Raw genomic sequence first — 21,465 nt, 5'->3', positions numbered from 1 at the left:
TCTCATTGTGCTGGAATTATGGGTAGTTCACGCCACCACATCCTGCTTCCATCCTTCTTAATTTTTTTCTTTTTTTTTTGAGACAGGGTTTCACTAAGTTGCCTCGGCTGGGCTTGAACTTAAAATTCTTTGGCCTCAACCTCCTGAGTATCTGGCATTACAGGTATGTTCCACCTCAGCCAGCTCACTGAAGATTTTTAAATGTCAAAGCAAGTATAGAAATTAATTTAACCTTTTAAACTATAAGCTGACTGCAGTCATGATCTAAAACTGTTGATTCTATAAGTCTAATTAATAGATTTCATAGACTTTTACGAGCATATATGTAGGCTTCATTAGTTTAGAATGTTATGTGTGATACAAAGGATACATCATAAAATGAATTTTTATTTCATAATTAACTGCTAGGAGTATAAGGAGTGCAGCATATCTTTGTGCAACATGTGTATTTCATAATATGAGTTGGATATAGAATGTGTTTTGATGAAAGAAGGGCTGGAATTCTCCAGGGACTGGGTTTTAAATGATGATTTACTGATTATAATGTTTTACTACCATAGAATTTTAGATGTCATTCTTGCCAAAAGAGAGGAACTTTAATGTTACAAATGTAGCTTTCATTTGTAATATAAATTTTAAAGTTTATTAGTGTTTAATATAGATAAATGTTATGATACTATGAATTTCACACATATTTACTGTTAATAGGCACTTTTGGAGAGAGGCTTCAGATACATGAAGAAATTAGTAAGCAGCACCCTAGAGCAATTTCACCTAGAAAATTACCTTTGAATCTTGTTTGAGGTAATATTAGGATATCTTTTGTAATAATAGTAATAATTGTTTGTTGAAATTACTCAGTGCCCTTCATACGTTAAAAACTTGTTTCAGGTATAGAGTTTGTCTACCAGTCTTTAAGTAGGAGTGATCAGGTCTGAGTTTTATGTATATGTTAGTAAGAATGTTATACTTTAGTACATAAGTAAATATTGGTTTTAAGAATCTGAAATTATGTACACAAAACATTTCCTTATATCTTTTTTTTTCCCTTGGTACTGGGGATCAAACTCAGGACCTTGTGCTTGCCAGCCAGGAGCAATGCCACTGAGACAAATCCCTGGCCCAACATGAAATGTTTTCTTACATAACGTGTGTGTGTGTGTGTGTGTGTGTGTGTGTGTGTGTGTGTGTGTGTTTGTGTGTGTGTGTGATACTAGGGCTTGAACCCAGGGCTTTCACATTGAGCTATATTCCACTTTATTTTTTTCATTTTGTTGAGTAAGGTTTTTTGTTTGCTTGTTTGTTTGTCTGTTTTTGGGTTTTGGGGATCAAGGCAGGCAGTAGAACCACTGAGCTAAATCCCTGGTCCTTATTTTTTATTTTGAGACAAAGTCTCACCTGAAGTTACCCAGGCTGGGCTTGAATATGTCACCCTCCTGCCTCAGCGTCCCAGAGTATCGGGCTCTTATATGAATTTTTTAAAAAACAGCATGTTTAGAAGATAAATGATATTCTTCAGAATTGATGACAAATTATATATGAAGTACTATGATTTAAGTGGTAAAATTTCTTAAGTCTTCTATCTTCTTTTTAATGCATGTATTCAGAAAAAGAGTTGTAAGATAAGAACATTTCTTTGAAGCCTTTTCTCTTTAGACTAAGTAAATTTATTGTTTTGCTTGTTATACCATTACTTTTATTTCTAGAGCTTATTTATTTTATATCTTTAAAAAACAGACACCATTTTTTCTTTGATTTTTTTGAAAAAATAATTTTTGTACTTTAGGTAAATAGGAGAGTACTGTGGTGTATATTTTGTGACTTGCTTTTATTGCTCAATAACATATTCATGACCTTGAACCAAATTCTTCCACGTAGCTGAACTTGCATTTACTTTTGAGCTGGGTCGTTAACACTGTTCATGATTTTGTTTTTTAAAAATTGTGTTTTTGTTAGTCTTTATTTTTAGTTGTAAGTACCTCAAATTGCACAGTATTTATTGAGACTTATTGTGGCATTTGTTTTGATACAAGTCAGACTCTAGAAAGTTAATAGAACTTCAAAAAATTATTCTCAAACTAGGAATGGTAGTGTATACCTGTAATCCCAGAACTGAGGGAGGTTGAGGAAAAAGGATTGCAATCTTGAGTCCTACCTAGGCAACTAAGCAAGGCCCTGTCTCAAAATAAAAAATAGAAAAGACTTGATCAGTATGAAGGCTCTGGGTTTAATCCCCAGTACACCCCCAACCCCCCGCAAATCTTTTCTTGGGTTTGGGAGTTAGGAATATTTTTTAATGAATTCTCATTTATATTGGAAATATTTATTCAAATAATTGGGTCATTTTTATTTTTACCAAAAGAGTGATAAAATTTAAAATATTTTGGTTGATTAGAAAATATCTAAAATACCTCTTAAAATGTGTTAGGAATGATTGTAGATAGTAATAACTGTAGATAGGAATTATTTTTTAAAATTTATGGGCTGAGGATTTAGCTCAGTGGTCCCGCTATCTGCCTCACAAGCACAAGGACCCAAGTTTGATCCCTGGTACCCCCCAAAAATTCATTTTCCACTAATATATTTTAGCTCTGTTGACGATAAATAATATTTTTCTGACCTCCCTGTTTTGTTTTGTAGAATACTGAAAACAGATTTTCCTAATGTTTTTTAAGAATCACTATGCATGTGCATGTGTATGTGGGTGTGGGCGTGTGTTCCTAGGGATTGAACCACAGGGCCTTTGCACTGATTGATAATCTAGAGTCTTTTTTTTTATTTTTGAGAGAAGGTCTCAAAAAATAATGAGGTGAGAAATAATAAGTAATTTTGTGATATGGTGTGTGATTGAACAGTTACGTAGATGCATGTACAGTTTTGTTTTTGGTGGTTTTTTTTTTTTTTTTTTTTTTTGGTACCGGGGATTGAACTTGGGACCTTGCACTTTGTGAGGTAGAAGGCAGAGCCATTGTGCTAAATCCCTGGTCTGAGTAACTAATACTTTCATATAGTTGCAAGTTACAGAAAGGTTTTATAAGTAAAGTTTTTTCATGGCTTTATTCCTGACTACCAACCTCACATCCCCTGAAAGTCTTTTTTTACCAATAGATGGTGTTTTCTTCCAGAAATACATTGTACATAGACAGCAAAGATGGGACAGGAGTGTGCAGCTTTCTTCTTTTCCCCTTCCCCATTTATATGTCGTGCTAGTGATTGAACTGGTGTCTTTGAACGGAGCTATATCTTCAGCCTTTTTATTATTAGTAGTAGTATTTTTTTTTTTTTTTGTACTGGGGATTGAACTTAGATAACAGTATCTTTCTGAGTTATTAAGTGACCCACTCTTGGCTCAAATTTAGGAGCCTCCTGCCTCAGCTTTCCCTCAGTGTTGGGTTTACCTCCTTTTTTTCAACTTTAATTTTTTTAAAGTGGTGGTGTGGATTATTCTGAACTTAGCTTTTCATTTTACTTAACCTCTGTTTTTGGGAATCAGTCCTGTGTCAGCATATAGTTTTCTCATTCTTTTTCATACATGTTCAGCCTCATTAACAGATTGGTGGGAGAAGATAAATATGAATTGAGTGTATTTTTTCAACTGCATCTCTCAAATGACCAGTGATGTGGAATATTTTTTCATATTTACTTGCTTTTACTTGCTGCTTTTACTTCTTTGAGAAATGTCTGTTCATTTCAGGTGCCCACTTTTGAATCAGGTCTTTATATTTGGGGGGCTGATTGTTTTGAGTTCTTTATATATTCTAGATAATAGTCCTTTGTCTGAGGAGCAGCTGGTAAAAACATTTTCCCACATTGTAGATTGTCTCTTAGTTCTGTTGATGGTTTCTTTTGCAGTGCAGAAGCTTTTTAATCAGATGAGATCCCAGTTGTTGATTCTTTCTGCTAGTTCCAGTGCTACTGAGGATTAGAATGGCTATCAAGAAATCAAACAATAACAAATGTTGGCGGGGCTGTGGGGAGAAAGGAACCCTTCTCCACTGTTGGTTGGAGTGCAGACTGGTGCAAACACTATGGAAATCAATATGGAGATACCTCAAAGAGCTGGGACTAGAGGTTCCATTTGACCCAGCCATCCCTCTTCTAGGTATTTTTTCAAAAGAATTAAAAGAATCATATCACAGAGATTGTGGGGGCCAGTCATGGCCCACCGGGGTTTCATATTTGGAAAATAACTTCTTCCTGTACAATTAAGGCATTGATAAAATCTATGTAACATTTGTTTCTTTTCAAGGACACTGTTTGTTAAACTTGTTTTGTTCTTTGACCCTGCGATCAGGAGCTCATTAGCCGGAGATCTGATGTTATCTGTAAGAGTCAGGAAATCCGGTCTTTGCATAAAGATAAAAATAATTGCTTGGTGCATCCTAATGTTGTGTGCCCCTAAAAGCTTCCTGTTGTTGTCTCTTTAAAAGGAGCTGTTTCTGTGAAATAAATCAGACTTCTCTTGGTCTCCACTCAGGTTTGAGTGTTCTTTCTTTTCTCAGTCCTCACTCCCCAACTCAGGCTGGTTCGTGTTGTGACGGCTGGACTGCCACAAGAGATATATGTGCACCTATGTTTATAGCAGCACAGTATGTAATAGCTAAAACTTGGAAACAGCCCATTTGCCCAGAAATTGGAAACTGGATAAAGAACATGTGGTTTTTCTATAAAATGAAATACTACTCAGCCATAAAGAATGAGAAATTAGATTCATACATAGGAAAATGGATACATATTGAGGATATACTCCTAAGTGAAATAAATAAGTCACATGTGTAAATACTGAATAGTTTCTCTGGTATGAAAAACTAATAGTACATAAGATCCTAATAAATGAACAATGTGAAATAGGAAGAAAAGGGCTAAAGGTGTAGGGAAAGTGGGAAGGGTAGGGGAAAGGTAACAAGAGAAAAGAAAAAATAATGAAAAAATGGAAATGAAGTGTTTGTAAAGGGGGAAGGAGGAGGGGTGAAGGGAGGGCAGGGACAAGGGGAAAAAATGAGAACCAAGACCTGTCATGTAAAGGTACAAGATCCCAGTGATGAATGTAACTGTACTGTATACCTACCAATAAACTCAATGAGGAAATAAAAAAGAATTGAGTGTATTGTCTTTCAAATTCAATCTGCCAGTGTATCTGAATAGACCAACTAAGTTGAGAAGAACTCAAAGTAGCTTTTGACGTGGACATAAAATACTTGTTTTCTCAGTGTGTGATAACAAGTTAGGAAAGTAAAATCTTTTTTTTTTCTCACTGATGGGCAAATGGGCTGTTTCCAAGTTTTAGCTATTACAAACTGTGCTGCTATAAACATGTGTGTGCATATATCACTGTGATGTGAGTCTTTTAATTCTTTTGGAAAAATACCTAGAAGAGGGATGACTGGGTCAAATGGAATCTCTAGTCCCAGCTCTTTGAGGTATCTCCATATTGATTTCCATAGTGGTTGCACCAGTCTGCACTCCCACCAACAATGGAGAAGGGTTCCTTTCTCCCTACAACCCTGCCAACATTTGTTATTGGTTGATTTCTTGATGGCAGCCATTCTTTGTGGGGTGAGGTGGAATTTCAGTGTTGTTTTCATCTGCATCTCTCGAATGACCAGTGATGTGGAACATTTTTTCATATATTTACTTGTTGCTTTACTTCTTTGAGAAATGTCTGTTCATTTCAGATGCCCATTTTTGAATCAGGTCTTTGTATTTTGGGGGGGCTGATTTTTTTGAGTTCTTTATAGATTCTAGATAAGAGCCCTTTGTCTGAGGAGCAGCTGGTAAAATTTTTTTTTTCCACTTTGTAGGTTGTCTTTTAGTTCTGTTGATATTTCTTTTGCAGTACAGAAGCTGTTTAATAAGATGAGATCCTAGTTGTTGATTCTTTCTGCTAGTTCCTGTGCTACTGAGGATTTGTTTATAAAGTCTTTTTTACTTAAAAAAAAAAAAAAAAACAACCCTTAGGGCCAGGTATTTAGCTCAGTGGTGTGGTGACTGCCTCACAAGCACAAGGTCCTGAGTTTGATCCCTGTGGGGGAGAGGTTGTAAAAATAACCCTTATTTTAAAGCGGAGAAACAGGGTTTTAGTGGAAACATTTCTCATCTATAATTATACACAAAGCACAAAGAGAAATATACATTGTTTTAAACAGTTGTCTCTTACTGTTTATCACACTGTTGTTTTGTTTTACCAGGAGGAGTATTTTCAGAGAGTTGGCCTCAGAAAATGCTTTTTTTGTTTTTTGTTTTTGGCAGTGCTGGGGATTGAACCCAGGGCCTTGTTCATACTAAGCAAGTGCTATGGCATTGAGGTACTTCCCCAGCCTTGCTTTCTGTTTGTTTGCTTGTTTGGTACCCATGATCAAACTCAGGACCTTGCACTTGGAAGGCAGGAGTGGTGCCACTGAGTTAAATCCCCGGCCCTCCTTGCTTTTATTTTTTAAGTACGTAATGTTACCAATTTAATCCAAGATTAAGGTTTTTGTTGTTTGGTAATTTGTGGTTTTAAGTTAACTAATACTTGATCTAATAAGAGATTATCTGAAAATGATCTTTGTAATGAGTTGAATTAAATTTTAAATTTTTTCTGTTTTTTGTAGATTTCTTTTTGTACTGTGGATTGAACTCAGTCCTTGTGCCTGTGAGGCAAGTGGCATCTTTCAAATTTTTATTGCATTTGTGTTAGTTACTTTTCTCTCTTTGCTGAAACAAAATACCCAACCTCCAAAAAAAAGAAAACTTCTCTAGCCGCAGTTTTTACAATTGTCAGTAGATGGCACTGTAAGTTCATGAAAAGCAATTTTCTTTTTTTTTTTTTTTTTTAGGGGGTTAAAAACTGTATTTATTAGTGGTTTACGTACTGCCACAATGGCCAAGAGATTAAGTTGCATAAATAATACACTCAAGAACATTCCACAATCCTGGTTGGTTAGAGCAGTGCTGCTTATAAAATAAAGCAATAACACTGACCATTCCCATTAAAGAGGGCATCGAAAACTAGTTTTGAGAAAAAAGACAAAAGGATCACTCTCTATCTCCTGGATGCAGGAAGCAGAGTTTTTCTGAATCAGAAATAAAGCAAGCCCTAATGAAGAGCTCAAGGACCCACTCCTTTGGTCACATAGTTGGTTCTACTGCTTTTAACTAATTCAGTATTAATAAACACTTTTTTCTCTTCTTAACCCCAAAATTAAGACTAAGGACCTACCATCACAGTTTAGAAACACAAATACCCTGGATAGATAATTACTAGAATCTATACAGCGATTTGTTATTTAATGCAGTTAGTGTAATTTATAACTGAAATCATTTCATAAAAATAACAACTGTCCCCATCTTCCAAGTTCTACTTCTTCCTATCATGTTCACCAAAGCAATCCCTGTTGTTGAGATTCTTCATTGCTTTAATGCAGAAACTGCTTAGTAAAATTCTCCAGGTCATTTTCAAGTTGAAAATTTCTTAAAAGCTTTGACTTGTTTTGTATTTTTTCCAATTGATCTATTTCTTTGGTCAATCTAGCAATTTTTTCTTCCAGATACCTATATTGACTTGTTGGCACAGGCGAGCAAAAGTGGTAGCCATTTCCTGCTGTATTTGGTGGCTGCAGTTTGTCCTTGTGAAGCTGACAATCATCTGTAGTTTTTCAGTTGCACAGTTCACTAACTGCTGTTTGAAGGCTCTCTCTTTGGCATGGGGGTACAGGTCAGCCTTTAATAAAAATACAGCACTCTATACATACTTAATGAAACAGACATGAGTTTCTAACCTATAGCTTTCCAAATCACTCCCCCAACAACTGTTATGCCCGTAGAAGTCCTCCATGTAAGAGAAGCTAATCCTATCATTAAGGAACCATGAGTTCTTCCTGTGATGCATTATCTGGAGTTGCTGAATTAGTAGATGCAGTGGGAGTAGAAGCTAAAGATTTAGGGAGCTGAAAGATGAACTCTGATAATCCAAGTAGCGCCCTCTGAGCATTTGTGGGGCCCAAGAACTGATACGCAAGGGATGGCCAGCCCAGGGAAAAACGAAATACAATGTCTTCTTCAAAATCTGAACATAACTTATGGCAGTTTAGGTCATAACTAAGATCAAACTTCTTGCAAGGAATCAATGTAAGAAGTTTATTCTGTATATCAGCTGGAAGCCATGGCTTCAAAATTTCAATAATTTCTTGCTGGGATTGAAGCATTGGGGCATTGACTTCATTGGTGCACCAGTAGCCAAATTTCTTCCCATAGCATCTTCTTTGTGTTTATTTAACTCACTTTACATGCTTTCGGTACACTTGGAGTAGGATGAAACTCAGAACAAAATTCATCAACCCAAACAGACAGCCGAAAGATTTCATCTGTCATTGCACACGAAACCTTGTTTGCCACCTACTCAGTAATTTCTTTGATTTTTTTTCTTAACTTCCAGTGTTAAAAGATTCACTTGATTTCAAATAAAGTCCAGTCTATCAATTTGATCTTCTCTCTCTTCCATTGAATAAACCCTTGTTTCTGCTGCTGCCACATTTATTGAATCCACTATGTTTTTCACAGTGTCTATTATCTGCTTAGCTCTAACAGTGTGCTGTTCAAACTTTGTTTTCACTGCTCACTGCAAGATACACTCCTCAAAAAATTGTTCAAAATTTGGAAACTCCTGTAACCTTGCCTGAAATCCTTCACCAAGTGCCCCACCACTTTCTGGCACTGTTTTTTCCGTCTGATCCTGCTGTCATAAGATAGGCTTTATCTCCGTCAGTTGCTGTGACATTCAGGAAGCAACCGGTCATATGGTCAATCCCACTAGGAAGAACTTTATCCCATAACATTGCATTGATAACAGAGCTCTTTTGATTGCTTGTCCTGCCAAAAAATGCAACTTTCATGTGTCTCCAAGATAGCACCTCACCAGAAAGCTTGTTTATATACCCCTGTATTTCCAGTAGATCATCCTCTGTGGTTATTCTATCAAGTTCTGGATTCCTATATGTTGCTTCAACAAAATGTGATACTTCAGTAACAAACTCTAGTAACTGGCCAAAGATTGTAGTAATTGTTGTCTTAGCACAAAGAGCTTCAATGGAGAAGCAGTTTCTGCCATTATCACTACTTTCCCAGCTTGGATTTGTCACCCAGCAACCAAAACTTAGCCACAGCCGCCAGCTGGCCTCATAGTCTGGAGAGAGGCAGGACACGGAGAAGAGGCAGGAAAAATAATTTTCTTAAATTGAGCAACTTGTGTTTCTAAGCCTGCGAAAGCTTTTTTAAAGTAATAGACATGTAGTTGAGATTAACGGGGTGATTATAATGGGTTAAAAGGTGTCTCTTAAAAATTTTATTTTGTATTAAAATATTTTTGCAACATTTTAATCAATGTTTCTCCAACTAATTGTGTATCAGAGTTAACTAAGAGGTTTAGTAAACATAGATTGTATAGGAGTTTCTGACTTAGTCTAGGGTATGGCCCAAAAATGATATTTCTAATAAAGAACTAGGTGTTGCTAAATCATGATGATGTTAATAATTCAAAGACTTCATTGTAAGAACCTCCTTTTAAAAACCAAATAATTTTTGGGCTGGGGATTTATCTCAGTGGTGCCACTGCCTGCCTTGCAAGCACAAGGTCCCAAGTTCGGTACCCAGTACCGATCCCCCCCAAAATCAAAACCAACCAAATAATTCTTTTAATTTCCAAGTCATGAGTTTATTTAATCTTATTTAATTTTCAAATTTTGGTAAAAAGAAATTAAGATGTGACTTTATTAATATATGTAGAATGTACACATTACAGTGTGATACTTAACTAGTATTTTGGTTCCTGTGACCCACCTTCTGTCTCCCTTCCCCTACCTTTTCTAATATTAGTGACAACTCTTATCTCTACTTGTATGAAATCAGCTTTTTTAGCTTGCACGTGAATGAGAAACCAGTTTTAAAATTAATCTTTTTTTTAAGTACCTGTTTTCTAGTACTGTAATCTATTTGGTTATCTTTGTTGAATATGTTTCATTAAATGTATGTGTTAGTGAAGACATAAATGTGAAAAACTTTCACATTGTTTTCTATTACACATTTTTTCCATTCTTAATGTGTAGTTTCATCTTATTTTCCCATTGCCTGTCTTAATTCTAGTGAATTGTACCAGATGGTACATTGTCATATTAGAAGGTTACTACATAATTCTAAGAAGTATTTTACTTTGGGTTTTTCTGGAAGTGGGGTCAAGGGGATGGTCAGTGGCTTCTTGGAAGCTAGTCTGTGACTTTGTGGGGATAGGGATTGAAGCTAATTAAATCATACCATCTTCCTTTAAGTAGAACACTAGCAGAAGTTTTCTTTCACAGGCATATGTAACAACATTTTTAGGACTTTATGACACATGGCACACTTTTCAGCAACAGTGAACCATAGTAAATTTTGGTTAGTTTGTTAAGAGGCCTGTGAAAGAAAAGAAATACATTGTTTTTTGAAAATAAATGTCTTAAGTACCAGTTTTCACAAGATAGTAAGGAGTGTTTTCAGACATTGTAGTAGTATTAGACAAGTTGAGTAGGAAAATCTATAATTACATCAAGTAGATTCCACTTTCTGCCATGTACCAAGATTGCTAACATAAGAAGCAAAGCAGTCATTTCTACTGTCATATGTATCTTTCAAACTTGGATTATTTCACTCAATTTCAGTAAGGAGTAACATTTTAAAAAATCTGAACTTTTATATAATGGCTTATAACATCACAAATCAACAGGAAGCAAAAAACAAATTAATTTGATAAACTTTACAAAAATATTTATTGATAAAAGTTTAAATATTTGTCCTTCAAAGCCTCAAATCGCTTATGGCAATGAGAAATTATTGAGGTTCTGTTTTACTGTTAATAAAGGCATTAGTGTATTTTCTCTCTCTTTTTTATTTCGCCTTTCCTAAAATTTATGTTTTTATTAGGAGTGGAAGAAAAAGCCAAAAAAGTTTATTTAATGTATAGTTTTGAAATAAGATACATTGTTTTCCAGATCTAATTTAATCTATAAATAAAAATATGTTCAATAAAATATTTTAAAATATAAAAATATGTATTTTAACAGGTTTCTGTAATCTAGGAACTTGTTACTATGAAGCCTCTCTTAAAACATGTGACTTTTTTAGCCCTTATGGTAACTTTAAATTAGATTGATTTGGAATTTGATTACTAATTTCAATCCATTTTTAATCACAGTAATACTGCTTTGTGTGTGCTACATAACAGCTGCTTATTAAATTATTTTTGAATTAAAATGAAATGAAAGCACTTTAAATCTTATTTAATTTAAATTTTCCATAACCCTATGCAGTGGGAATTAGCCCTATTTTAACACAAAGTAACATACTTGAGAGGTTGAGTGACTTAATTAGATGTATTTTTCCTGAATCTCTTCCACATTTACTTTTTCTAGTATTTTAATTTCATGTAACCTGGTCCTTTCTTTCTATGATTGTAGATGCATATGTAAATCAAGGCCATTTAATTTAGAAAATATTTTAGAATGTTTTCAGTCTTGCAGATAGTAACTTTAGCCTGGGTTTTTCATGTGCCTTTCTATGTCATTACTCTTTGAGTTTTGTTTGTTTTTCTCTCTCTTTGGGTATTTTAAAGGAAATTCCAGACATACGGTTTCACCTGTAAATGCCTTAGTAATCATCTCTGCTTAAAATACACAAAATTAACCTCATACTATAATATTTAATATTCAGTTCACATTCACATGTCCTCCATTATCCAGAAGTCTTTGTATAATTGGATTACTTATATGTAGATCCATTTAAGGTGCATGTTTTGCATTCAGTTATTATGTTTTTATGTTTTTTAATATACAGCAGTAGGGCCAGAGATTTAGCTCAATGGCTCTGCCACCTGCCTCGAAAGCACAAGGTTCTGAGTTCAATCCCTGGTACTCCCCCAAAAAAGAGATGTGTGTGTGTGACAGTAATTTCCCTTCCCTTTTAAAAAATGTCTTTTGTTGAAAGGTCCTTTTATCATAGTCTATCTCTTCTTCTAGGTTTGGCCGATGGCATTCTCATGTTATTAACTTAATATATTTTGTTGTCATTCATATTGCCTGTAGTATGGATAGTTAATTTACAGGCTTGATTGAATTCAGGTTCTGTTCGAATACGTCAAGGTAGTGTGTGTGCTTGAGGTTGTGTCATACCAGGAAGTCGGAGGCATTCTGGTTATTTCTCTTTTTTATGTTAAGATTGATCAGCATTCCTTGTCAGCAAGATGTGCCTATGAAAACAACTCTCACGGACCTCTGGACTGAGGATTTTAGCAGTTATTGAGGATCACTACCTAAATTCCTTATTTCATTCTTACTATGTTTTCTACATTTATTAGCTGTTTAGGTGGTTTCTTGTTTGTGTTCTGCTTTGTTTTGGTGCTGCAATGCTGGGAATTGAACCCAGGGACTTCCATGTGCATGGTAGGCAGGTGCTCTACTTTATTTTTCTCTCACCAAATATTTGGTTTCCAGAAACACAGTTTATGTAAGAGGTACAGTATAAATGCTTGACTTTTGCCTTTTTTTAAATTATAAGGGTTTTACTGTTTTGCAAAGACAAGTAAATGATTTAAAATTTTTTTATTAGTAGTATATGTTTTAAGTTCATAATTCCTCATGAGGTGTTGGTACATGTACATGAACATATCTTAATTGTTTTCAGTGTGTTTGTATTATGTTGTCATTTGGTTAGTTAGCTACACTAGGAGATGTGTTTTGATATCATGGGTAAATTCATTCTGTGCACCTTCCTTGTAAATTTGTACGTGTTCCCTTCTGAAATCTGTTTTGAAAACAGCTTGCTACTTTAGCTGCTCTTAGCTTGCTGGTTCAGGATGGGGAGTAGAATAAGGCTCAGCTGTTTTATATATATATGGCTCCTTTTGTTAGACTTAGGCAGCGTTCACTCAGATTTTTGATATGTGGTGGGGATAGTTCTATCTTGTCAAGGTTGTGTCCTCTTCAACACATTGGATTTCTCCTGTTCAGCACTGAGGTCTAGTAAATGCTGTACTCTGGCAGGTTGGCAGTTCTAATCTCTGCTGAAGTCTTGGCAGTGGTAGTCTCTTCTCCAGGTTTCCTTCTTTGACTTTTCCTGGAATATCATTTTGCTTTTAGCCTGAGAATTCATAGATTTAGATTGGATTATATCTTTCCTCAGTGCTGTTTCTTTGAAGGGAGGTTGGGACTAGAAGCCTGTCGAGCTAGAATTTTGTTTACTCTGCTTGGCTGCCACTATTTGAACTTTAGAACATGAAATCATAGCTCTTTCTGTTGCATTTGGTAATTTTTGCTGAGTTTTTACTCTTTATTATAACAACTATGAATTTTATTATGAGTTAAGAGAAAGTATGTGGCCTGCTTTACTTAGAATTCTTCCTTATAATAATTTAATATTTGTTTGATTGCAGAAAATGGGGAGAAGGTACCCCTGACAACTGTACTCTGGGTTCAGTATTTCCTGACACAGAACTTTGGTAAACATGAACAATATTTTTTGGCTTTGGATTATATTAATGCTGCAATTGCGAGTACTCCAACTCTAATGGAATTGTTTTACATGAAACAAATTTACAAGGAAAATTTTAATCATGTTTTTGACTTTGAGGAATTCAGCTATTTAAGAAGTCTTGGAATTGTTTCTAACTTCTCAGACACCCTGATAATTTTTTTTAAATGTTCCATTCTATGGAGCTTTGTGCTACATATGTATATAATCAATGTTATTCACTTGGTTTAGTTCTTGGTATATGTAAAATGTAATTATCTAGATTTCTAGATAAATTTGCCATGCTGTCAAATTTCTTTTTTGTTTGTTTGTTTGTTTTGTTTTGTTTTTGTTTTTGTTTTTTGTATCGGGGATCGAACTCGGGTCCTTGTGCTTACAAGGCAGGCCACCGAACCGCAGAGCTAAATACCCGGCCCTTGTTTCTTTGTTTTTGTCATACTGGGAATCAAACTCAGGACCTTGTGCTTGTGCGGCAGGCATAGTACCACTGAGCTAAATCCCCAGCCCGTGTTGTCAAATTTCTAACGTGTCTTTATAAACTTTTTCCACTTATAGTACACTTATATTCTTGATCATATATAACTGTAATTTCTTTAACGCTTTCATCTCTTGAAGCATATGGGTAATCGCAAAGAAGCTGCAAGTGGATGGATGAAGCAATCTTTGGACACAGCTGATAGATTAAATCAGTTCTAAATGTGCAAAATATATGCTTTGAGCAAATATGATAAAAGAAGCAGAGAAAATGCTCCAAGTTCACAAGGGTAAGAGATAGCATGCACAAGTATGTAATTACTTGACTTAGTAAAATTGTGAGGTTACCACTGAAGTTCATAACAATTCATTTTTAATGTCATTTATCCATAGCTAAGTATAGTTTCTTACTGTGGTTGTATATGTTCCTCTATGTATTTCTTGCAAGGCATGATTAAAATGAAGGAACAAAAATATTTTGTTAAAAGTTTGAACAATATGCCGTTTTTATGTGTAAAATTGTTACGTATAAAATTGGGTGTATCCCAAATTCTTTGTTTCTCTAGTGATTTGTGACTTCTTTTTAATTCTCTATTACAGTGTCTTACTTCAGAGCTGTTTAGATCCTTTCTTTGTATAAGTAATTTCTTTTTTTTAAAGGCGTAAAGAGGTTTATTAGGAAATTTAAAAGACCCTTAAGAGAGAGGCACATTAAAGTGTAGAGCTAAAAATAGCTGTTTTTTGGCAGTGCAAATCTGGAATTTGTGAATTTGTGGAATGTTAGTACTGGATGTAGAATAATTTCTTTGCGCTACTAGTCTGATATTCTGCAATTTGTGTGTGTGTATGTGTGTGTGTGTGTGGTACTGGGGATTGAACTTGGGACCTTGCACTTGCGAGGCAGGCAGCAGCTCCCCTGAGCTAAATCCCCAGTCCCTGCAATTAAATTCTTTTTAAAAATTTTAAATTTGTACTACATAACAACTACATTCATTGTGGGATTATGTACGTGACACATCTTAATTCTTTTTACTTCCCCCTCAATTATTTTTACTTTCCCCTCGTCTTCCTTTTCTCCTCCCTGTCTGGAATTAAATTCTCTGATATTGTTGAGCTAAATATCCATTTCTTTCCTTTCCTTCTTTGGCCGTTCTTAACATAGACTTTTTGCTATATTATGAAAGTAGTGCATGCTTATGGTTAAAAGTATAGGTATAGACTAATTGAATACAAAGCTCTCAGAAACAGAATCACATATGCTTGGAAACTTGGTGTATAGCCAGAAGTACTTTTAAAACTTAAGATAAAACTATAAAGCTGGGACATTTAGTTACTTAGGGTTAGGGTTAGGGTTGAAAAAAAAATTAAATGGCATCCCTGTCTTTCATGGCACACAAATCAATTCCAGGTGGTTTTAAGATCTATATATTGAAAGCAAACCATTCAGACTTTTGGAAGAAAACAGGAGTCTAGGCTAAGGAAAATGTAATAAGAGAGAAAGCATGCTGCCTCCTTCCTCCTCTACTCATCTTCCTCCTCCTCCTCCTGCTATTCCACCTTCCTCCATTTTAAAAATAAACAGTAATAATTATACATATTAATAGGGCTCACTGTAAATTTTTCGTACATCCATACCATATGCACTGTTCAAATCCACCCACCCTGTGGCACTTCTTAAAATACTAAGAGCATGGCCAGGATTTAGCCCAGTGGTGCCACTGCCTGCCTTGCAAGCAAAGGATCTTGAGTTTGATCTCCGGTTTAAAAAAAAAAAAAAGATACTAAGAGCATAAAGTATGACTGAATTAAAGTACTTGACTATATTAAAATTTATATTTACATATAACAAAATAACTATAAGCAAAGTGAGAAGAGACTTGGAAAAGATATTTTCAACCTGTGATGATAAACAATGTAGAAAGAGCTCTAAAGAATTCACTGAAATAATTATGCAGTACACATTAAAAGTGATATTGAGGAGTAATGAGGGAACCATGTTTATAAGTTTGATTTCCAAGTTTTAATGAAGATGCTTTGGAATAAGTAACATCTTTTTTTTTCTTTGGGTTTTTTTTTTTTTTTTTTTTTTTTTTTTTTTTTTTTTTTTTGAGACAGGGTCTCACTATGTAGTTCAGAATGCTCTGGAACTCACTGTGTAGCCCAGGCTGGTCTTGAACTCAAAGCAATCCTCCTGCCTCAGCCTCCCTAGTGCTGGATTACAGGCGTGCACTACCACGCCCGACCTTTAAGTAACATATCTTAAAAAATGCACATTATGTTCAAAGTGTAGGGCATTAGTGCTAAAGTTTGCCAGTAAGTTTTTAACATGAAAGTAAGTTCCTGCTATGTCCTATGATGCTAAGATATTGATGATGTAGCAAAAAATCACCATTTTAAATTTTTTGTGGGTTTTTAGTGTGTGTGTACTGGGGATGGAGTCAGGTGCAGTGCAACTGAGCTAAATCCCCAGCTCTCACCACCTTAAAGGTTACGTAGATTCTAGGTATGCCTCATTGTTTAGAGAAATCCCTTATAATTTTAGAAGCCACAGAATTATCTTGACCTACTACTATGAAAATTTTAACTACCTGGAAAAATAATGTCTTAGAAACATAAACATATGGGAGTAAAAATGCAGTAAAAAAGAAAAGACCACAAAAATGGCCAAAAGATATGAATAATTAGTTCACAAAAGTGGAAAATGGAATGGCAAAAAAAGAATAGCTTTACTACTAATCAGCAAGATGCGAATTAAAACAATTAGGTAGTGTTGTATCCATCAAATTGCTGAATTTAAAGTCTGGCTTGACTAGGTATGACAAGTGATTTTGACATACATTCATACTTGTGTTCTCATGTACTCTCAATTTATACACCATACCTATAGAATATTTATTCTTTGTTTCTTAAAGAAGGACTTTCTCATATGAGCTAGCCTACCATTTGGTGTTTACAGTAATGTTAGTAATTTATTACTTACAAGAGGAAAGTAGATTTAACATTTTAAGTACTGAGCTAAGTACTTCATATACATGATCTCTTTCTCCCCATATTATAGTTAAGAAAACGTTTGAAGGTTCAAGTACCATGCAGGCTTCAGATCAAATTATTCTTCTGGAGCCAGGATTCTGCATATTTGAATTGAAAACCCTTGTTCTTTGTGTTAAACCTGAACAGAATCGTGTAATATTAGCAGAAACTGTAATAACTAGAGTTTCTAAAACTCAGATGCCACTGGATCAGTAGCAGATTCAAAACAGCATAGGTTATGTTGGGAGAGTAGATGAATGAGAATGATGGGTTTTAAGAGAAGAAATTACATTAGAGAAATAGTAGTGCTCTTTATATTTATGTAGCACTTAGGTGTCTCTCTGATATTTTACAGCAGGATATTTGAATCTCAGATGAGGCCACCAAAACATTTTGGTCACATTGTAAAGAGTGTTGTTAGGGTTCAAACTCTCCCAATGTCCTTTCTATCACATTTATGAAGATTAAAAGTGAGTATAATTGAAGGGAAAGCAGGGGTATGGGGAAAAAATGAGAACCAGGACCTGTCATGTAAAGGTACAAGATCCCAATGATGAATGTAACTGTACTGTACACCTAAAATGTACTAATAAACTCAATGAGAAAAAAAGAGTATAATAAATAAACAATAAAGCACTTAGGTTTTTACAGTACTAACTGGAAGGCCTAGGTAGGGATTAGAAATAAAGTACAGTTAAAAATGAGTGCAGAAGCCAGGCATGGTGGCGCACACCTATAATCCCAGCACTTGGGAGGCTGAGCTAGGAGGATCGTTGTGAGTTCGAGACCAGCCTGGGCTACAGTGTGAGTTCCAGGTCAGTCTCAACTACATAGTGAGACCCTGTCTGAAAACTACCCCCCCCACACACAAATGAGCGTAGAGCTGGGGGTTTAGCTCAGTGATGCCTCTGCCTGCCTTGCATCCTGAGTTTGATTCCTGGTAAAAAAAAAAAAAAAAAAAGTATATACAGTGCATGGCTTATTAAGTTAGATTTATTTAACTTAATAAGGTAGTATGCCATCATGTCCAGCTTTAAACAAACAAACACAGTTGGGCATGATGGCATACTACCTATAATCTCAATGCCCTGGGAGGCTGAGGCGGAGGATTGGAAGTTTGAGCCCAGCCTTGGAAACTTAGTGACTAAAAACAGCATACAACTAGGCTGTGTCAGAGGCAGACACATGAGAAAGTTGTTTGAAAGGAATTGGGTTATAGAGAGTGGTCATCAAAACCTGTGCCACAGTTTATACATCATAATCATCTCCAGTCGCATACTGTATGGCAAACTTGTTCACTTTAACCATACTGGCTCTTTGGCCAGGTTAATTAATAATGTGTGGTAGATAATATAGCGACGAGGGGAAGGACATTGCTTCTGGCTCTTGGTATTGTGAGGACCAAGTTTCCAGGTCATGGTGGGCTCCATGTCCCTTACTCAGAATAGAGTAAATGCAAAAGTTCCTTTCTGAAAAATTCCATTCTATGTGGCAGTTCCTCTGACAATTGCAGCAATTTCAGTTTCTCTGTGCTCCTGAACAATTCCATTATATATGGTAGTTTCCATTCTATGCTTCGGTTCCTCTTTTAGGGCATCTCCACCCTGCTTCTGTTTCTCTTTTTAAGACAAGCTTCTTTTTATGTAATTCAATTAATATAGGAATTAATTTAGTTGTAGCTGATATAGGAAGTAATTATAGTGGACATAGATAGTCATATATCTTAGCAAAAAAATCAGATAACCTAATGAAAAGAGGAATTAATTCTTTGATGAAAAGAGGAATTAATTCTTTGATGAAAAGAGGAATTAATTGTCTACTGAAAAGAGGAATTCTCTAATGAAGGCCTTAGGTAACTTTCCAATACGTACCCTCCCAGCACCCCATGATAATTTTGCAAATGTAAGCATTAGGTCACGTTCCACTGTGCCCTCCCGATGCCCCTGGATGATAAGGGAAAACTAAAAATAGCAACAGAAAAATCCTATATAAACTTGGTTCAAAATTGGATCTGGGCTCTCGGTCTGAAGCCGCTGTGACGGTGACACCTGAGAGTCCAGGCTCGAGCTTACAATAAACTCCTCTTGCAATTGCATTGGACATGACTCCTTGGTGGTCTTTGGGGACTTCGTGACTTGGGCACAACAGTATCAGCTTAATAATCATGCTTACTAATATGAGTGAAGTATTCATATTTCCTTTCACAGATTTTTCACAGTTTAGAATTATATATAGAAGGTTGCTAATACAGATTTGACAGTTCTTTTTAGTAAACCTTTTGAGCTGGGTGTGGTAACACACACCTGTAATCCCAGCACTTGGGAGGCTGAGGCAGGAGGATCACCACAAATTTGAGGCAAGCCTGAGCTGCATAGTGAGACCCTGTCTCAGAAAAAAACAAAACAAAAAAACTGAAATTAAAAACAACTTTTTGAGCAAAGACCCAAGTTCAATCCCTGGTAGCAAAAAACAAAACAAAAACAAAAACAAAAAACCAAAACAAAAAAACCACAACTTTTTGAAATAAATTATTTCATATAAAGACATAGTCATCAAAATTTGAAAAATACACACAGCCATAAAGAAGAAATAAAATGTACCTGTAGTTCCATTCATCCAGACATAATTAGTTTTTAGACTTTGGGTGATTTCTAAGAATTGAACTGATAACACAAAATGGAAGCAAAAGAACTTAATACTGATAAAATTATTTTTTATAAATATACCTGTGCCATCTATCCTGGGGTCATACAAATATTTTTTAATTTTCTTTTTTTAATACATTTTATCCCGTTCCCCCTTAAGCCCCCACCCCTCCCTATGTAGAAAAGCTTGTCTCCATTTTTTTTCTTGTATTTTCACTTTTTTCTTGTCACTTCCTTCCTTTCCTTTCCTCCTCCCTGTTCCCCTTACCATTTGAACACTTTCTTCCCATTTCCCAACATCAATTATACGTCTCAGTCTTTATTTCCACATTCAGTTTCTCACAGAGAAGCAATGCGATATTTAAACATACGTATCTGATTTATTTCGCTTAAGAATATGGTCTCGGGGTCCATCCATTTAGCTGAAAATTTCTCAAGCTCATCCTTTTATGGCAGAGTAGCACTCCAGAGTACAAAAAAACCACCTTTATCCACTCATCAGTTGATGGGCATTTGGACTGTTTCCAAGATTTAGCTGTTATAAACTGTACTGCTATAAACATGGGTGTGCATATTTCGCTGTGATATGATGTTTTTAATACTTTTGGGAGGATACCAAGAAGAAGTACAGCAGGGTCAAAAGGAACCTCTACTATTAGTTCTTGGAGAAGTTTCCACACTGACTTCCATAGTGATTGCACCAGTCTACACTCCCACAAGCAGTGGAGAAGGGTTCTTTTCCCCACACTCCTTCCAACATTTGTTCTTGGTTAAATTCTTGATAGCAGCCATTCTTTCTGGAGTGAGGTAGAATCTCAGTGTTGTTTTCATTTGCATCTCTTAATTGACCGATGGTGTTGAACACTGTTTTCATATATTTATTTGCTGTTTCTAATTCTTCATCTGAGAAGTGATTTTTTATTTCAGATGCTTTTTTCTGCATTGGGTCTTTAAATTTGGGTTTGTTTGTTTGTTTGAGTTCTTCATATATTCTAGATAATAGTCCTTTATCTGAATAGCTGGCAAAATGTTTTTCCCACTCTGTGGGTTGTCTCTTCACTCTGTTGGTGATTTCTCTTGCTGTGCAAAAGCTTTTTAATAAGATGAGTTCCCAGTTGTTGATTCTTTGTAGTATTTCTTGTGTGGTCTCGGTTTTGTTCATGAAGTCATTGCCTATTCCTAATGTTTTAAATCTTTTTCTGAGGAACTTTTCTGAAGTGTGACAAAACTCGAGTGCTACTGCACTGAAATTTAGTACTTCATGTCTTAAACTCTTCTCAGAATTATCATCAAGTCTGAATTAATAAGAAAAATTATTTTTTCTTTTCTTGTGGATCAAACTCAGGGACACTCAACCACTGAGCTACAGCCTCAGCCCTTTTTAGGTTTTGCTTTGAGATGGTCTTGGTAATTTACTCGGGTTATTCTCAGTTCCTCCTGCTATTTATGATTTTCCTGCCTTAGTCTCCTCCTAGTAGCTGGGATTATAAGATGTGCCACTACACCTGACTTATATAAATATAACAAGTTCAGTTATTATTATTATTTTTTAGCACACTGCAGCTGAGAGATAGGAAAATAAGAGATGTGATGAAACAGGAGATGCTGTTAGAACCAGACATGTAGGCAAAGAGAAAGTGACAACGGATAGCCTAATTAGGAGGAAGGAGACTGGGGGACTCAAAAATGCAGTTGGAATTATTAGCAAGAGATCAAACACAAAGTTGGCTATCTATAGTGCCAACCCTGAGTCATCAAGGAAAGGTTAAATAGAAAAGGAAAA

The 21,465-nt window shown here is 35.5% G+C and overlaps 1 protein-coding gene across 1 annotated transcript in view; it reads left to right on the top strand.

Moving 5' to 3' along the window:
* Positions 1-21,465, top strand: part of Naa16 (N-alpha-acetyltransferase 16, NatA auxiliary subunit) — a 67,643-nt gene that overhangs the window by 28,107 nt on the left and 18,071 nt on the right. The window contains 7 exon segments of the mRNA XM_033759948.1: positions 709-797; positions 4,295-4,325; positions 11,073-11,141; positions 13,436-13,617; positions 14,149-14,217; positions 14,219-14,277; positions 14,279-14,297. Coding sequence (XP_033615839.1) covers positions 709-797; positions 4,295-4,325; positions 11,073-11,141; positions 13,436-13,617; positions 14,149-14,217; positions 14,219-14,277; positions 14,279-14,297 — 518 coding nt within the window.

This window comes from Fukomys damarensis, unplaced genomic scaffold (genome assembly GCF_012274545.1).
Source record: "Fukomys damarensis isolate Sample0158 unplaced genomic scaffold, DMR_v1.0_HiC HiC_scaffold_38, whole genome shotgun sequence".
Taxonomy (NCBI): domain Eukaryota; kingdom Metazoa; phylum Chordata; class Mammalia; order Rodentia; family Bathyergidae; genus Fukomys; species Fukomys damarensis.
The sequence above is the reverse complement of the archived record's forward strand: the minus strand, read 5'-3'. Positions and strand labels throughout refer to the sequence as shown.